Genomic DNA, 17,516 nt, shown 5'->3' with positions numbered 1-17,516 from the left:
TGATGGTATTTGGACCGCGACTTCCAGGCCGCGCAGTCCATGCATGACCTCAGGTACAGTTTCCAAGCAAAGTGCCCAACATGAAACCGTCTCGCCATTGCACCTGCCTTACCTGCCCTGTGTGGCTTTGCTTTGAGTGTTCGACTCTCGCCGACTTAGTAGCTGCTGATCAGCCGTCGCGTGTCGGATTTGACATTCGGCTTGCGAGCCAATCACGCCAGCTTATGTCCATCTTGACCAGCGAACATGCGATAGCATCACGGCCGAGCCTGAATCTTTTACAATTTACAATACTCCAACCCCATGCGTCGAATTCCATGAAATTGCATGCTACCGCGTCTTTGCACGGGAAGCCCCGCTAAACACGGGATGCGGGTGCTGGAGCTCTTCCGGCGCTTATCGATGCCGACCTCCGTTAGCGCCGGTCCCTGTGCTGTTTGCTCGTTTGCTCAACTTCCATGTTTGTTCCATCTCCACTCTCACTCACCGCCTTGGGCAGAAAAAAAAGTTTCCAGCTCCGGTCACTCCCCACCAAAAAACACCAGCCTTCGGGCGCAAGACCTCTCCACCGACTCTACAATCGTTGCAAACAGCACATCATTCGCAACAATGGCCGGCCCAACTGCTGTCACAAGGAGTAAAACGGTCACCCCGTCCCTCGTGGACCCCGACCAGGTACGTCTGGCCCATCAATGCCGACAGGAACGCACGTTTATGCTCACATTGTCACCACAGTCCCTCAAGGCCTCCAAGGCCCTGCTCGCCCACATCAAGAAGTCGGCCAAGGAGAGCGCCGTCGCCCCCGGGAAGAAGAACCTGCTCGAGGACGCCGACGAGGAGGGCGCGGGCGCCGACACCCCGATCTTCGTCACCCTCACCACCAAGCGCCACATCCGCGACAGCTCCCGCCTGCAGCCCAACAAGATCGTCCTGCCCCACGCCCTCAACACCGACCCCGAGACCACCATCTGCGTGATCACGGCCGACCCCCAGCGCCACTACAAGAACCTCGTCGCCTCCGACGCCTTCCCCGAAGAGCTGCGCAAGCGCATCACTCGCGTCATCGACCTGACACACCTCAAGGCCAAGTTCAACCAGTACGAGGCCCAACGCAAGCTGCGCGGCGACCACGACATTTTCGTCGCCGACGACCGCATCATCAACCGCCTGCCCAAGGTCCTCGGCAAGGTCTTCTACAAGAGCACCATCAAGCGGCCCATCCCGGCCGTCTTCCAGAAGTCCAGGCAGAAGGTCGACGGCAAGCGCGTCAAGCGCGACAAGGCCAAGGCCGGCGACGACGTCAACTCGCGGCCCGCCGCCGAGGTCGCCGCCGAGATCGAAAAGGCCGTCGGCGCCGCCCTCGTCAACCTGTCGCCCTCGACCAACACGGCCGTCGTCGTCGGCTACGCCGGCTGGAAGCCCGAGCACCTGTCGGCCAACGTCGAGGCCCTCGTCCAGCAGCTCGTCGACAAGCTCGTGCCCTCCAAGTGGGACAACGTCAAGAGCGTCTTCATCAAGAGCCCGCACAGCACCGCCCTGCCCGTCTGGCAGACCGACTCGCTGTGGCTCGAGGGCAAGGACGTCGTCGAGGACGGCTCCGAGGCCGCCCGGGCCATCGAGGACAAGAAGGAGAAGGCCAACGTCGGCAAGAAGCGCAAGAGCATCGAGGCCGCGGGCCCCGGCGAGGGCAAGGAGGAGGACGAGGAGAAGCCCAGCAGGCCGGCCAAGAAGTCCAAGAAGGCGGCGGCGGCGGCGGCGGCCGAGAGCAACGACGACAAGCTGGACAAGTCGATCGCCGAGCGCAAGGCCAAGCTCAAGAAGCAGAAGAGCGCGGCCAAGAAGGCCATGGATGCGTAGATGTGTGCAGTGGGAGTCCACCCACCTGGGTCTTGTCTGTAGTCTGCATTGAGACGGCGTTGGGAGTTTACATTCTTCATGGCTGAGAATAAAGAAGATTTTTAGATATTTGCAATGGCTATCAATATCAGACATGCATGCATTGCTCTCCTACGGCTGAGGAACCTCTGATGACGAGCCCTTAACTCTTTCACTTTCAAATCTCCTGTTGCGAGCTGAGAAACTTTCATATTTGACTCAGTCATAGCTTCAATCGGACTATGATATTGAACACACTTGAGCAGTCGCTACTTGGCTGATATCTAGAAGCCCAAAAGATCGTCCAGATCCACATTCCCACCCAGTTGAGGTGTGTTATACGCGTACTCATCCCATATCGCCGGCGACGTCAGAGTGTTCCCCATCTCCACCCCGATAAACTCCTCCGGCGAGCTGATCCACTGAAAGTTGTCCAGGATGTCGTACTGCGGCGGTGCCGGAGGGTCGATGACATTGAGGCTCTCGTTGTCCGCATCGGTCGGCGCCGGCGTCTGGTACACGTGAGCTTGCGTGATGATCGTGTCGGGGCGCGACAGCACGATCTTTTCGAGGTAGACACCGCCCGCCGCGGGCGGCTTGACGATCTGCCGGTGGCGGCGGTGCGCGTCGAGCGCCTCGGCGAAGCCAGAGAGGAGCTCCGAGTCGCGCTGGGCCTGTGGGCTGAGACTGGATAGGTGGTCGACGATCTGGCGTGAGAGGTTGAAGCTTTCCTGCACCTCCTCCGAGGTACCCTCCGGCGTGCCAAGGAGAGAAAACCCGAGGATCAGCCCTGCGGCGAAGACCCAAGACCTGTCGGAAATAGTTAGATCAAACCGTGTTGCCCACCATCAGCAAACGCTGGAATCCCGCATTGAGACTCACTGTAATATACACATGTTCCCTCGCAACATCCCCTCCTTGAAAGCGTCATGGCACATCTGGATCAGATAGGTGGCGGCCCCGACGCACGCGCGGGACAGCTCGTTGGTCTTGTGGTAGGTCTCGCTCTCCGCGCCGCCGCCGCCGCCGCCGCCGGCACCGCCGTCATCGAACCCGCCCTCCTGCGACTCGAGCGTGCGGATCACCCTGGCGACCAGGAACTGCCTCGTGATGAGGAAGACGGCAAAGTAGTAGCTGCAGGCGACGTGGATGCTCCCGAGCGTCTTGGCCTGGTGCTTCCACGCCGCGACCCCCTGGTGGCCCGTCTGGATGTCCTGCCGGAGCACCTCGGGCAGGCACTGCGCCCAGCCCCGCAGGCTCTGCAGGTAGCCCTCGACGAAGTGGATGTCGGGGCACTGGTCCGCCGCCAGCCTCTGCGAGATGGCGTTGACGAGGCAGCTGAGCGAGAAGCTCGCGTTGAGGGCCAGGGCGAAGTGGTCGCTGTCGCCTTTCCTCATCTGCGGGTCGATCTCTTGCTGTGGCTCGGCGATCCCTGTCCCGCTGGGCCGGCCGAGGATGGTGCTAAGCTGGATGTCCAGGACGCAAAGACTTCGCCATACACGCGCTCTGTCAAGTCAGGGATAAGTTAGCAAGGAGGGGCGAACATGGAACGGCGCGCAACGTCACAGACATACCTTAGCCGTTGTGACTCGATAGGCCAAGCCTCATCCTTGACAGGCGAGTGGAGCCCCAGTATCGCGGCACTCCGGCACGCGACGCCGAGATACAACGATGCCGAGTTCCTGCGGCAGTCACACAGCATGTAGAAGCTCATGAGAGTGAAGTTGATGACCATGCCCAGGCTCGGCTGCTGCAGCATATCTCGGAAGCCCAGCTTCTGAGCTCGAGAGAAGTAGAACGAGGAAAGACGCTGATCCATATGGTCGCTGCTATTGCACCGAGCCCCTATGGCCAGCATAAGGTAGACTGCGGCGAGGTCGTCTGGGGGGAGGGTGAGCTCTGGTTTGTTCAGGGCTGCGAGTAGTCGCGACAGCTTGTCAGGCGTGAAGATGTAGAGTATGCCGCTTGTCTGTGCATATGCCACTTGCGTCAGCACATGCTTCTGCGGGACTGCTTGGACAATGAGAAAATGTGGCGCGGAGACAACTCACCACTTGTAAGAAGCACTGGATGAGGCGCGCACGATCTACCGGAGCGATGTCTGCTTCACCTGGGTCTTGGTGGTCTTCATCCGGTGCCGGGATCTCGAGCATCGACTGCTGTTTGACGCCCTCTGAGAAGGTCGACGGGCCGCTGTATCGCCTGAGAGTCTTTCGGATGAATTGGAGAAAGGAGATTGTGGCCATGCTCCCGACGAGCACTAGTCCGGCTTTGTCAACAACGCTGCACGTTGTTGGAGTTGATGAGCATCTACCTACCTTTCTCGCCTTTTCCAGGATTTAACATCCGGGGTTGCTGGGTGGGAGACAAGCATGGCTCCCTGAAACGGGACCACGCAGAGATGGGCTGGGGCGGCGCCGTACCATTGCTCATCGCCACAGACTCTTCATCTCCGGACGTTGTGCTAACAGTCGTAGCCGGGAAACTGCGCATACTTGGCGCTGTCGATAAGAAGTCTGAGATTGGTGTGTCCGAGGCCGTCAACGGGGGAGTCGGAGCCTCCAGCAGCTGATGCGGGAACACATTCTTGTGCCGCTTGGCTGGAAGACGGTAATGGCACGACGCTGCCCGGCCTTTGCGAACACAATGGCCGCACGGGAGCTGCGAGTCGCAGCGCTTCTTGGACGTCTTGCAGAAGACGCACGCCGCGCTGGCCCGCTGGCGCTGGTCATCGGGCACTTTGGGTCTAGCCATGGCGGAGTGTGGAGTCTGGGGTTCGAGTTAAAAAGGGAAGGAAGAGAAATGTCGGAAGAAGCACTGCAGGACTGGACCCCAAGGCCGTACGTTGATCAGGGGAGGAGGGGCCATGCCGACAAGAGTCGACTGGGGTACGCGCGCTTTGTACGAAAAGCTCTTCATCCTGCCTCCCTGCGATTCGCCATGCTATCCGGATGCCATCCGAAACGGCCATCCGAAAGAGTATCCTCGGTCTCTCCACATGGTGATGTGGGCGCAAAACCGGGGCTGCCGCGAGGCCGGCTTTGGGCCCCGAAACGATGGACCACACAGAATGGCTGCATTTGGTATTTTGTTAGGGACAATCTTTTTTTAGGCAAGTGTTCTGGGGAAGCTTGGGGGCTAGTCTCCTCCACGCATCCCGGAGATACGCCGCTCATGTCGGGGAGAATATCCGGTCATCTCGCCCCCGCATGAATCTCAGCATCAGCTGCAAGAGATAACCCGGCAATGCACCTGAGCTGCCCCATGTATAAAGTCCAAACCTAGGCAAGAAATGTGTATTAACATCTGCGAGAGACCTTGCCATTTCTCCAACCACGACCCTTAGTTTAATCTTTAGTATTCCTTCGACTACTTTCAGACGATGGCACGACCAAAGGAGTTTGAGATCGCCATTATTGGCGGTGGCATCGCGGGCATCACCCTCGCTGCGGCCCTGAGCAGCCGGTCCATCCCCTTCAAGATCTACGAACAGGCACCCGCGTTCGGCGAGATCGGCGCCGGCGTCTCCTTCAGCCCCAATGCCGTGCAGGCCATGAGGATGTGCCACGAGGGCGTCCACCGCGCCTTTGAAAAGGTCTGCACGAGGAACCTCTGGCCGTCGAAGCAAAAGGTCTGGTTTGACTATGTCGACGGCTTTCACGACGGTGACAACTACGCCTTCTCTATCTGCAACGAACTGGGCCAGAACGGAGTCCACAGGGCGCGATTCCTGGACGAGATGATCAAGCTGCTGCCGGAAGGCGTCGCGCAGTTCAGCAAGAGGCTGCTCAGCATTGATGAGAACGCGAGCGGCAGGCTGCGAATGAACTTTGAGGACGGCACCACGGCCGAAGCCGACGCCATCGTTGGCTGTGACGGAATCAAGTCGCGTGTCCGCCAGTGCCTCTTCGGGGCCGAGCACCCATGCGCCCGTCCTTTGTACAGTCACAAGTATGCCTACCGGGGTTTGGTGCCTATGGAGAAGGCGACCGAGGTCATTGGCGAAGAGAGAGCGCAGAATGCTTGCATGCATGTGAGTTTTGACGACGATTTACGCAGGGCATTGGGGAGTGAGACTGACCCTGGTATAGATGGGACCTGGCGGACATGTTTTGACCTTCCCTGTCGAACATGGAAAGATCCTTAACATTGTAGCCTTCAAGACAGACCCCGAAGAGTGGCCCGACCATCAGAAGCTTACGAGGACATCACAACGGGAAGATCTACTCCGGGACTTTGGGCACTATAGTAAGGAGCTTGTCGAACTGCTCAGTTTAACGAACCCTAAATTGGACGTGGTAAGATCAATTACACTGATGCCGATATGGTGAAACATACGGGTGCATCCTTGCTGACTCCTTTTGCTTTTTCAGTGGGCGATCTTTGATCTGATGGACAACCCTCCACCGAGCTACAGCAAGGGGCGTATCTGTATCATGGGAGATGCGGCGCACGCCACTTCACCGCATCACGGCGCGGGTGCCGGCCTCTGTATTGAGGACAGCGCCATGTTGGCCGAGCTGCTGGCAGATGACCATGTGACATCACCCGCAGCCCTGGAGGCGGTCTGCGCCACATTCGATGCCCAGCGGAGAGCCAGAGGCGAGTTCCTGATGCAGAGCAGCCGCTTCATTGGCGATACGTACGAGTGGCGGGCTGAGGGTGTCGGCAACGACTTCCAGAAGATCGAGGCCGAGATCAACTGGAGAAACGACAAGCTTGGGAACATCAACATGGCAGAGATGTGCGACGTGGCCAAGGCCGAGTTGAGGGATAGGCTCGGGGCAACCCCGAGGCTTTAGAATTGTAGTCAATGAGATGTCCTGGGGAATAGACTATGATATCCGATAAGGCTGCAACATAGATCAAACAAGAAGTGATTGTTATGCCCCTCCTACAAAGTCCAAACCAAACAGCTGTTGCGTGAACCAGGTATCATACAACGCATTTGTGCCATCAAGATGTAATTGACCAAGCTCTAGGTGCGACTCGTCCAAGTCTCCAAACATTCGACTTGATGAGATCGAATCCCCAGACACAAGGGCACTAAACCGAGGTTCGTCGCGAGCTTGTCTCGACTGGGATGATTCTATTTGGGCTGATCAGCTGCGAAACAGAGTCTCGTGATCTAACTTCCTGAAACTTACCATTTGAACTCTCGAGCTGCTGCCGTAAAGCCCCCAAGACCTGAATAGCACGCGGTGCAGCAGGGACGCGGTCTCGGTAGTGGTGGAGAATCCTCATGCAACTTTCCCAAGACTCTTCAAAGGCACTCTTGGAACTTGCTCCTGTACCCAGCTTGAGTGAAGACAAAATGATTGTAGCCGAGGCAAAGACGACTGACATGCAATCAGTAACAGCTCTCAAGAAAATCGTCTCAAATTGCAACGAGGACTTACAGTATACAGAATGCCATCCAGGGCTCTTGTAAGGAGTGTCGAGATTCTTGTCGATAGTGTCGATGAGACGGTAGGCGGTCTCAACACAGAGATCTGAGCACCGCTTTAATATACTATCGTCGATTGTGGTAGCTTGCAGTCGACTGCGACTATGCAATGCTATTTGCAGCATGGGTCGTAAGCAAAGTATCCTGGTATACAGGAAGCTGCATGCCATATCAGCAAATCACGTACGAGGAAACTTGGACGGTAAATGCTTACCGACAACATAGCACCTGCTGCTGAAGATGAATGTACGGTTCGTTGCCCAGAGCTAAGGCTCGTGGCCCAGACCATATGTTGAGGTGCTCTGGCATCTGCTTGAGGAACGTGTCTAATTGCCGATTGAAGTTCAGGACGTCGCCAAGCACTTGTTCCGAGGGTGGAGGATCATTGTGCCGCGGGTCGCTATTCGGACCATAAAATGTTCCCAAGATACCATGGAGTATTTCGAAAAGTTTACACGCCGAAACAAACAGACCCATATGGGATGGCTTCTCCGGAGGTTGTGTCCCTGCACCGCCCTCCACAAGATACTCGTCGTCTATCTCCTTCGGGAGCGGAGTTGTGTACGACTCCGGAGCAATCATGACGTGTCGGCCAAACGTCATTGCCACGAGTCTGGCGGTATGTCAGTCATCGTCCGTCATGAGACTCGGAACCTCATATTCCATACCTGTCCAGGACTACGGCAGTGTGCCATACCCTGCGCCTGATTTCCGCATCGACTTGGCATGCGGGAGGGGACCTCGGGCACTCCAGATGCAGACCCATATTTTGAGCCATTCTGATTGCTAGTCCTACAGAGTTCCAACATCGACTTGCATGAGAGGTTGACTGACAATAGACGGCCATCAAGAGCAACCACTGGACCACTGCTATCTCTGTCGACGCGAGAAAGTCGAAGGCCATGAACTGCTGAGACCGCTCAAAGAACTGGTTGGCCATCGCAAGCCGTTCACGAGGGTCGATGTCGTCACAAAACTGGCAACCTAGTGCGAAAGCTAGGTTTAAGTTGCACAGGAACAATGTGTCCTCTGCGGTCTCGATGGGCTCGCTCGTCCTGGGCATCCACAGCTGTTCGTAGGTTGCCATGAAGTGCGGTTTATAGAACAGCGGGAAAAGCGGGTAGACGAACTCCCAATAGCAGCCGAGGTACCGGTCTGACCGATATCGAATGGGCAGACTTGCAAGACCCGATTCTTTTGAAAGCAGTCTTCGTGGCAAGGATGGGGTTTCCGATAGACCGGATACGCGTCTGGTCCTGTCGCCAAGTGGAAGCACTCGAGATCGGGGCGTAGAATAACCTGAAACACGTCCTGCACGCCCAACTTGACGTAGAAAGGCAATAGTTGACGAGCCCCCATAGGTGAAATTGTCGTTGTTCTCCGTAGGCATGACGGTGGCAAGGCCATCGACCTGGTAAGGCCCTTCCGATTCTACCAAGCTCGATGCACTACCATAGGGCTCACTCCTCGACAGGCTGGGGCGTTCCTGTCGATCGTGTTCAACCACATCGTGAACCTCCGAGCGACCGTATCTGCTTGATGTCGTTGCACCCGCATCGGAGGCTGAAGTTTGCGCATTAGCCGGAGGCAAGTTAGGTGGACTGTGCGGGATGGAACTGACGAGGAATGCTTCCTCCTTGGGGGGATTCAGGAATCCGAACGTTCCCTCTTTCTAATCTCTGGATCCGGTCTTCGAGAGCCGCAATGTACCTAGAGTTAAGTGTCAGCTTGTGTAACCATGCTGACAGGGGTGTATGCTCTACCGATTGGACGCGACCGCTGCTTGGTCGTACGAGCAGGAGTCGGCCTGCTTCCGGCGCACACAGCTGCTGCATGCGGGACGTAGCCCGTCACAACGTGACTTGCGGTCACGGCAGGTGATGCAGGCCAAGTGGGTGCGCCGGCGTTTGGCCGGGCCCGCGGGGTACGATGTTGATTCCGGGGTCTCCATGCCGCCGGCTGTAGCCGGGGAGACTGCCCGCGTCTGGTTCAATACGGCAGATAAGCTGGGACGCTGACAGGAGCGTACGAGAATATCGAGTTCGAAGATCCAGGGTCCTCATGCTCTTCCGGCCAAACCGGCAGGCGTATCAAGGTATGCGATAAGCGTGTGTGCTTCAACAATGGATGACAGTGCGGAGATCAAAAGTTCGGGGATTATTGCCGCAACAGACTCTGCCTCATTCCTTACGTGACCGAGTCGTTGTGGGGTCGCGCTGACTCTTACCTTGGCCATGCCGGGATATCTCCCCGACCATCCACTTTTCCGAGCACTAGTCTGGAGTCTAAGTCCCGAAGCTTGATCATCGTTGCCGAAGGCCACAGCCGATGCACTACCTACTTCAGTCATTATGGATGATGATCGAGGACTGTACGACTGGTTAAGAGATGACGTGCTTCTTCTTTGCAGAGCAGTGTCTGTGGATGACGAGGACAACACCTATCCCTTTAGACGCCGTAGGAGCACATCACGTGCAACTGTTGCCCTCTTCAGTAAGAAATCCTGCAAAAGATCCTTGTCTCTGAAAGATCAGTGGATAAAAAACCCTGGAGTGTTCCTACGGCGTTTAAAGGGATAGCACAAGTCTTGTCCAAACGGTGGTTTCACGAACATGGACTCCGGAAGACACCGTATCGAGGTATCCATGTCAAAAAAGTTAGAGAAGGCGAGCTCTCCAGGACTGGCATTCCAGTGCAGATGAAAAGTAAGATGAGTCAGCAATAGGTCTACCAAGTGACTGATCCTAGCAAGTGCCCAGTTGTACAAGTACGATCCCCTAGGTCTGTGTGGACCCTCACCAAGCAATGGGATTCCTCCTCGTTGAGCAGGCCATTGAACCAAACAGTGACTTCTGAAAATGCTTTACTCGCTGTTCACGTGCTACCTGAGTGTGATATCTACCTAGCCAGGATATGCACTCCTCGAGTCTGGTCACGCGCCGTTTTCTTGTCTTCCCCAGGATGAACAGCCCTAAGCCTGTCGATCCCTGTCAGCGAAGTCCCAACAAGTGGTTAAACGCCTAGCCTGAAGTCTAAACAAATTAAACTATTCTCAAATCAAACCCTATGTGTCTGTAGAGGGACCAGCTCCTCGGTGCCACCACTTTGGTCAGGCCATCCAGACCTCTATGAAATGAGGCCCGACAACCGGAACTCGCAAATCGGGGTGAGTGGGTCTAGTGTCGGTCTTCGCTGCTTTGCCTCTCGGCTTCCGCTCTTTTCGGGGCTTCAGGACTAGGTACTTAGTTCGACTTGGCAAATCACGGGTCTCCCTGAAGCTTGTGTAGTTGCCGAGTTCCGTCTCACGGCCCACGCGGTGTCTAGACCCCTATCGGTACTAAACCCACCGACGGCCGACAAGCCAAGTCTTGATGAGCTCATAAGTCTCGAGACTGCTTTCTTCCGATCGTCGCGACAATCTCAAGAAGTTAGGAAACAATCAGACGTCGCAATGGCAGCAGCAAACGGCAAGCGTCCCAACTTCTTGGTCATCGTCGCAGACGATCTGGGCTTCAGCGACTGTGGCTGCTTCGGCTCAGAGATCTCGACCCCCGCCATCGATGCTCTGGCCGCCGAGTCCAATGCGCTGCGGTACACCAACTACCATGTCGCTGCAGCATGCTCGCCGACGCGGTCGATGCTCATGACCGGTAAGATATGATGCGACGGGGCACATTTGGGGCCTCACAGCTGACAGCCGGCTGCTTAGGCACTGACCACCACATCGCCGGTCTCGGCCAGCTCCATGAGCTCACGCGCGCGTCCCCCGCGCACGCCGGCAAGCCCGGCCACGAAGGCTACCTGAACGAGCGGGTTGTCGCCCTACCCGAACTCTTGTCTGACGGTGGCTACTACACGTGCATGTCGGGCAAATGGCATCTAGGCCTCAAGCCCGAGCACCACCCCATCAACCGCGGCTTCAAGAAGTCGTTTGCGCTGCTGCCCGGCTGCGCGAACCACTACGCGTACGAGCCCGAGTACAAGGATCCCAACACGGAGCCCGGCAAGTTCTTCGAGACCGCAACGCGCGCACTGCACGCCGAGGACGACCGCTTCCTGGGACGCCTGCCGGAGGGCTTCTACAGCAGCGATGCGTACGCAGACAAGATGATCAAGTATCTCCAGGAGCGAACAGAGGACGAGAAGAAGCAGCCCTTCTTCGCGTACCTGCCGTTCAGTGCGCCGCACTGGCCCCTGCAAGCGCCCAAGGAGAACTGCGATAAATATAGGGGTTTCTATGATGACGGACCGGAAGCCCTGAGGCAGAAGCGGTTGGCAAGACTAAAGGAGCTGGGAATGGTCGACGCTAACGTCGATGCCCATCCCATCGTCATCACGGACGGTAAACCGGAGAACTGGGACGAGCTTCCCCAGAATGTGCGTCAAGCTTCTAGCCGTGCCATGGAGGTCTATGCCGGCATGGTCGACCGAATGGACTGGAATATCGGCCGTGTCGTCGAGTACCTCAAGTCCATTGGCGAATACGACAACACCTTCGTCTTGTTTATGTCTGGTACGGCCCCCAAGGAACATTTTACACTGAATGTTAGTGAGAAGTTGAATACTGACCCAGACCACAGATAATGGTGCCGAAGGTGCTAGTTACGAGGCCGTCCCCCTTGTTGGCGACAATATCATGGCGCACGTCGAAAAGTACTACGATAACAGCTTGGAAAATATCGGTCGAGGGAACAGCTTCGTCTGGTACGGCTGCAGATGGGCACAGGCCGCCACTGCTCCCTCGCGGCTCTTCAAGATGCACTCTACCGAGGGAGGCTGCAGGGTACCGCTTGTCGTCAAGCCCCCTGTCAGCATTGTCGCATCCAAGGGTGCTAAGAGCGGTATCATCACCGATGCCTTCTGTACTGTCATGGACATTGTGCCCACTTTCCTGGACCTTGCTGGTCTCACTCACCCAGCCGAGTACAAAGGACGGCCCATCGCACCCCTTCGTGGCCGAAGTTGGGTCAAATTCCTTTCGCTGATGAACGCTCCCGCAACAACCGGCACTGCAGATACCGCTCACGATATTCATGGCCAGGACTACGTCATGGGATTCGAGATCGCCGGCTCTGGCGCACTTCGCCGCGGCGACTGGAAGATCACCTTTGTGCCCGCACCCAGGGGCCCTCAGAAGTGGGAGCTGTTCAACATCCGGAACGATCCCGGTGAAGTGCACGACCTGGCCACAGAGAAGCCTGAGCTTCTAAAGGAGATGCTACTGCTGTGGGAAGAGTACAAGGGTGATGTTGGATCAGTTGGTGTGGCGGGCGAGTATCCTACGGTGACACAGGGCAGAGTCAGTGTCTTTGACGAGATGGATGACCCCTATGCGTGGATCAAGTACATTGGAAAGCCGGAGATAACACCAGAGAGGCTCAAGACAGTAGTACCACAAGTGGCGGCGGCGTAGACCTGTCTGTATTGAAAATTTCTTTCCTATTAGGTCGAAAACAAAAGCATTGTGTCTTTGCTCCATCAAGTTTAGGTTGGCAATTTCGAGAAGTGCACAGTGTCTCACTCTTTTGGCACTTGCTGAGATTGCACTCGCCGGAAAGGAGTGAGCTCATGGAACAGCCTTCAGCCTGCAATACATGCTTTATGATCATACGACCTCTCAAACAAGTCCAACCCTCTGTCTAAAGAGCAATTCTTACCCGCCCGAGGGCATGATGGTGTGCTCTGGCGGCTTGACCACGGCTTTGATTTCTTGCCGTGCTTAACCGAGAAGTCGTCAAACTTCGTGGAGAAGCCCGGCGGGCTTGGCCCCTTGGATGGGCTTGATCCGGTCGGCTAGACTGGGAATATGGACTGGGGAAGAGGGGCCAGTGCCAGTACTGGTGCGCTCGGCCATGGAGATTTAGTGAATCCTTCGGTCTATTTCGGTAGTACTCTATTCTTATTGGCCTTTTCTCCGGGAATCCCGGGGTCTAGCGACAGAATCTACCACAAAGAGACCCGGGACTCGCCCCGGAACTCGGAGGATCCCCCGGTGGAACCCCTCGTCAGCTATGATTGGCTAAACTCATCCACCCCTTGAGTATGATATCCATGGCTAATTCTCCAGCCTCAACCTAGTGACAATCCTTGCGGGGTCTATGTGCAGGAGAACGATTCCCTGAGTCCGGGGTCTTGCAGCTCACGCCACTCGACCCCATGGGGATTGAGACCAAAGCCGAAGCCATGACCGAGAAGTCGACTCATCAGGGAGACACCTACATATACTCGGGATTGGTAGTCAAGGGACCCGGTGCCTCTTACTCTTTCTATAAGTACGGCAGCATCACGACGTCCTCGTCTGGGACTTCTACTCCTATGCGTACCATTGCCCCTGGTCTCGTTGCCAAGTTCCCTTGCTCACATCATTGATACTTGCTTGATTTTGTAGCCGATTGGCTTCCCACACTTCTCCATCATGGCTGGGCCGACTCCCCACACGGCAGCCAACCTGACGCTGTTCCAGCGCCTCAAGTTCTTCAACCCAATGCTCATATTCATCATGATGTGAGTGCTCTCGCGCGTAGTTGTCCCTCAGTGCCGTTCTGACCACTGGCAGCTACCTTGCCATGTGCGCATTCAACTTCGGATACGACGTGGCGACCTTCGGCGGTGTGCAGGCCATGCAGAGTTTCGGTCGCCGATTTGGAGAACAGGATCCCAAGACCCTCAAGTGGGCGCTGCCAGGCTGGCTATCGTCGGTCATGACTGCGACACCGTTCTTCGGAAAGGCCCTCGTGAGTTCTCCCCAGGATCGGGTGCTGCGCCATGGTGGGTCCTGACAGACTTCAGGGCTGCATCTCTTGCGGCTGGATCGCCGAGAAATGGGGTCGCCGTGCTGCTATTCTTGCTCTCTGCATCGTCTCTGTTGTGTAAGTTCTCCGGGTTGCGGCTTGGCCGTCTGGCAACTCGGGAGTGAGTGGGCTAACCATGGCCATCTTCTCCCCACAGTGGTGTCGTCCTCCAGACAGCAGCAGTCAACTCGGCCATGTTCACCATCGGCCGCATCATCACCTTTGCCATGACCGGCATGGCCATCGTCGTCGTCCCCATCTATCAGTCCGAGACTGCCCCCGAGGTCCTCCGCGGCATGTTCGCCTCGACCATCCAGCTCATGATTTCCATCGGCGGCATCGTGGCAGCGGGCGTCACTTACGGCACCAAGAGCATGCAGAGCGATGCTGGCTGGCGCATTCCGACGGGCCTCCAGCTCGTCATGCCTGCCCTAATCTTCCTCTTCCTGCCGGTCCTCCCCGAGTCTCCTCGATGGCTGCTCAGCCAGGACAGACGCGATGACGCCTGTAAGAGTCTACGCAAGCTTAGGAAGAAGGCCACCGAGGAGGAGATCCAGCTTGAGATCGAGGCCCTTCAGTTCGCACACGCCAATCAGGAGAAGGGAACCTGGGCCGAGGTCTTTGACAAGTCAAACAGGGTAGGTCCCCTTGTTTCTGTGCAGCCGCTGTCCTTGCCATTTGCTCACCATGCGAATGTGTGTAGGTCCGCACTGGTGTCGCCGTGCTCGCCATGTTTGGGCAGCAGATCACTGGCCAGGCTTTCCCTAGCCAGTACGCTGTCATCTTCTACCAGTCCCAGGGCTTTGGCGACAGGTCTTTCCTCTTGAACGAAATCATGCATTGCCTGGGACTGGTCGCCATTCTGTGCGTCTGGCTCTTTGTGGACGGCCTCGGCAGACGGCCTATCCTGCTTTTCGGAGGCACCTTGATGGGCCTTTGGCTCTTCGTCCTCGGCGGCATAGGCTCGATCGACCAGAAGGCCCTCAGCGAAATCCAGAAGAACGTTATGGTAGCATCGCTCATGCTCTTCTCGTTCTCCTTCAACCTATCCTGGGCTCCCGCGTAAGTGTCACACGGCTACGGAGGAAGACGAGGTAGAGTGCTGATTATTTATCTCCGTCTCTAGGTCTTACATTGTCGTATCGGAAGCGGCTGCCTCTCGAGTCAAGGAAAAGACCAACTTGCTCGCGTGTGTCATCTCCGTTCTGACCACTTTCGTGACCTCCTTCACCTTGCCGTACCTGATCAACGCCAAGTATGCCAACCTTGGTGCCAAGGTCGGGTACATCTTCGGCGCCATCAACATCGTCATGGTCATCCTGGTGTTCTTCTTCATCCCCGAATTGCGGGGGCGCACTCTGGAAGAGGTCGACCAGCTCTTCGCCAGTGGTGAACCTTTGCGAAAATTCAAGAATATCGAGACCAGGAGGGCGGAGGAGCTTTACGAAGCTCAGGTAGAGGGCAAAGGCCGTGACGGTGTATCGGAAGTCAATGTGGAGCGGGCGTAGGAGTATGAAGATGAGCAGACGTAAAGAGCAAGTCACCTTGTGGCAGCGGAACCCTTCACATCATACCTCACGCGCTACATGGATTTAATTCTGCTCATCATTCTTGATTCCTTTATTGTTTGCTTCGATCAACCATCTCCCAAAGCTAATATGTTGTTTCATTCTGCATATTGCGGATGGTTGAATGTGATGGATACGATGAAACAGGCTCCTCACAATATTCATCCAAACCGCACCGGAAGCAGATGAGAGCTGTTCAATGACATCAATCTTGAAACTTAATTCAACTTAAAGCTCTGGTCTTTATACAAGACACAATGCCCTACTCGCCGCCATAGATGAGCAAGCTTTGTACAGAAACCCTTCCAAAGCCCTCTTGGAGCAACAATTGTCTTCCCCGGTGGATTGGAAACTCAGCCACCACCATCACGCTGACATCTTCAGGGCTAACACCAGCTTCGGTCACCAAGTGTAGCACTGCCAGCAATGACTTTCCAGTGGCTAGAACATCATCCACCACTACCACTGATGCTCCCCTGGAGATCACACCCCGACCCAGCTCGAACCGCCTCTGTATCGACTCGCTAGAAGATGAGTAGGAAGAGATGTGCGATGTTGACTTTTCGATGGAGAGGACGGGTGGAGGAAGCTTGACACCTTGGCGAACCAAGGCCAGAGGGATGCCGATATGCGCAGCCAGCGCCGACGCGAAGATGAAACCGCCAGTCTCACAGGAAACCATCATATCGACTTTGTTCCAGTCTTTAGTGAAGTGATCTTGCAGCAGTGATGTACATAACGTCAGTCCACCCGGCTGCTGGGCCACGTTCAAAACATGGCGGAAGTCGATCCCGGAACGCGGGAAATCGGGGATAGAGCGTACCATGTCGGCGAGCCGCTGCAATTTAGCGTCAAAGAATGGGTGGAGATGCTGTACAGCAAACTCAATAGCAGCTTTGTCTCCTACTGTGTCATTTTGAAAGATGAGGCATAGCCTGTGCTTCAACGAACTTGGTCTTGACGCTCTGGTGTTCGTTGCTCTTTTGTCACTCGAACCAGCATCGCCATCTGCAACCCTTTCATATTTCCGGCGAGCCTGGAGGGTCTCTTCGTCCACCTGAACCCGGACCTCGAGTAGTCTGCTGTCTGGCACCAATGGAGAAAAGGTTGCAACGGGTGCCTCATCTGTCATGCCGGTGACGAAGAGCAATTCCACATCTCCAGCACCATGCACAACCTTCAGAAATTGCTCTTCAGGTAGTTGTGGCCGTTGGCGAACACGGTCTTGATAAAAAGCTGTCAATGCTGGCCGGTGTTGTTCTTTGTAGGCACGGTCCCCAAGCAGGCGGCTCAGGTCCGCTCCGGTGGCCTCTGCGTATTCCGCCTTGATTGCATCGCTTATGCTGACCATGCCAGCCCTGATGCCTTTCACGCTGAAATAGCTGACCCAAAGGCCCGCGGTATAGTCTTTCCCAGCGAAGCTTTCTCCGGTGACCAGAATGATGAGCTTGGATCCGATTGAGGCATGTGTAAGGGGGCAGGCATAGGGCAACACATTGCGTAGATAGCATTTGCACTTGAGGTGGGCCGCGCGAGGCGGGTTCGGACGGAAAGCCACCGCAGGCAACGGAGACTCGTGAGGACTTGGCTCACTGTCGGCTGCGTCGGCACTGCTGAGGGGCAACAGGTTTTGGACCACACTATAGGCCCATCGGAAAGCTTGATCAAGCATATTCATGACTTTTGGAAACGAGGTTTGCAAGAAAGGTCGCCTGGTAATTCCTCGGAAGGCGCATCTGAATCAAGATTGAGGGTTTGACTGACACAGAAATGGCGAGAAGGGTAGCTTGATCAGAATGTCCTACAAGCAGGCGACTGACTATAAATAACACCAAC

General features: G+C 56.0%; 7 protein-coding genes across 7 annotated transcripts; 4 read left to right on the top strand and 3 right to left on the bottom strand.

The window, feature by feature from the left end:
• Nucleotides 1-609: 609 nt before the first annotated feature.
• On the top strand, nt 610-1,857 carry E0L32_010022 (uncharacterized protein; the record flags this gene model as incomplete). The annotated part of the gene is made up of 2 exons (XM_031132594.1): nt 610-675; nt 736-1,857. The coding sequence occupies 2 exons, from the start codon at nt 610-612 to the stop codon at nt 1,855-1,857; spliced, it is 1,188 nt and encodes a 395-aa protein (XP_030990246.1).
• Nucleotides 1,858-2,159: 302 nt separating this feature from the next.
• Nucleotides 2,160-4,629, bottom strand: E0L32_010021 (uncharacterized protein; the record flags this gene model as incomplete). The annotated part of the gene is made up of 5 exons (XM_031132593.1): nt 2,160-2,685; nt 2,758-3,381; nt 3,450-3,877; nt 3,927-4,158; nt 4,268-4,629. The coding sequence occupies 5 exons, from the start codon at nt 4,627-4,629 to the stop codon at nt 2,160-2,162; spliced, it is 2,172 nt and encodes a 723-aa protein (XP_030990245.1).
• A 628-nt stretch (nt 4,630-5,257) lies between these two features.
• Nucleotides 5,258-6,677, top strand: E0L32_010020 (uncharacterized protein; the record flags this gene model as incomplete). The annotated part of the gene is made up of 3 exons (XM_031132592.1): nt 5,258-5,908; nt 5,967-6,173; nt 6,249-6,677. The coding sequence occupies 3 exons, from the start codon at nt 5,258-5,260 to the stop codon at nt 6,675-6,677; spliced, it is 1,287 nt and encodes a 428-aa protein (XP_030990244.1).
• Nucleotides 6,678-6,758: 81 nt separating this feature from the next.
• E0L32_010019 (uncharacterized protein) lies at nt 6,759-9,671 on the bottom strand (the record flags this gene model as incomplete). The annotated part of the gene is made up of 9 exons (XM_031132591.1): nt 6,759-6,964; nt 7,023-7,214; nt 7,275-7,480; nt 7,536-7,934; nt 7,990-8,107; nt 8,156-8,884; nt 8,943-9,031; nt 9,085-9,335; nt 9,549-9,671. The coding sequence occupies 9 exons, from the start codon at nt 9,669-9,671 to the stop codon at nt 6,759-6,761; spliced, it is 2,313 nt and encodes a 770-aa protein (XP_030990243.1).
• Nucleotides 9,672-10,772: 1,101 nt separating this feature from the next.
• Nucleotides 10,773-12,734, top strand: E0L32_010018 (uncharacterized protein; the record flags this gene model as incomplete). The annotated part of the gene is made up of 3 exons (XM_031132590.1): nt 10,773-10,971; nt 11,031-11,834; nt 11,902-12,734. 3 exons carry the CDS (start codon nt 10,773-10,775, stop codon nt 12,732-12,734), a joined length of 1,836 nt encoding a protein of 611 aa, XP_030990242.1.
• Nucleotides 12,735-13,736: 1,002 nt separating this feature from the next.
• Nucleotides 13,737-15,620, top strand: E0L32_010017 (uncharacterized protein; the record flags this gene model as incomplete). Its single annotated transcript, XM_031132589.1, has 6 exons — nt 13,737-13,825; nt 13,878-14,055; nt 14,111-14,190; nt 14,270-14,750; nt 14,816-15,174; nt 15,239-15,620. The coding sequence occupies 6 exons, from the start codon at nt 13,737-13,739 to the stop codon at nt 15,618-15,620; spliced, it is 1,569 nt and encodes a 522-aa protein (XP_030990241.1).
• Nucleotides 15,621-15,942: 322 nt separating this feature from the next.
• On the bottom strand, nt 15,943-17,352 carry E0L32_010016 (uncharacterized protein; the record flags this gene model as incomplete). Its single annotated transcript, XM_031132588.1, has 1 exon — nt 15,943-17,352. The coding sequence occupies one exon, from the start codon at nt 17,350-17,352 to the stop codon at nt 15,943-15,945; it is 1,410 nt and encodes a 469-aa protein (XP_030990240.1).
• Nucleotides 17,353-17,516: the final 164 nt, after the last annotated feature.

Source organism: Thyridium curvatum (genome assembly GCF_004353045.1).
Source record: "Thyridium curvatum strain D216 chromosome Unknown NODE_77_length_194619_cov_74.347017, whole genome shotgun sequence".
Classification (NCBI taxonomy): domain Eukaryota; kingdom Fungi; phylum Ascomycota; class Sordariomycetes; order Thyridiales; family Thyridiaceae; genus Thyridium; species Thyridium curvatum.
Note: the sequence above shows the minus strand (reverse complement) of the source record. Positions and strands in the feature narration are given on the sequence as shown.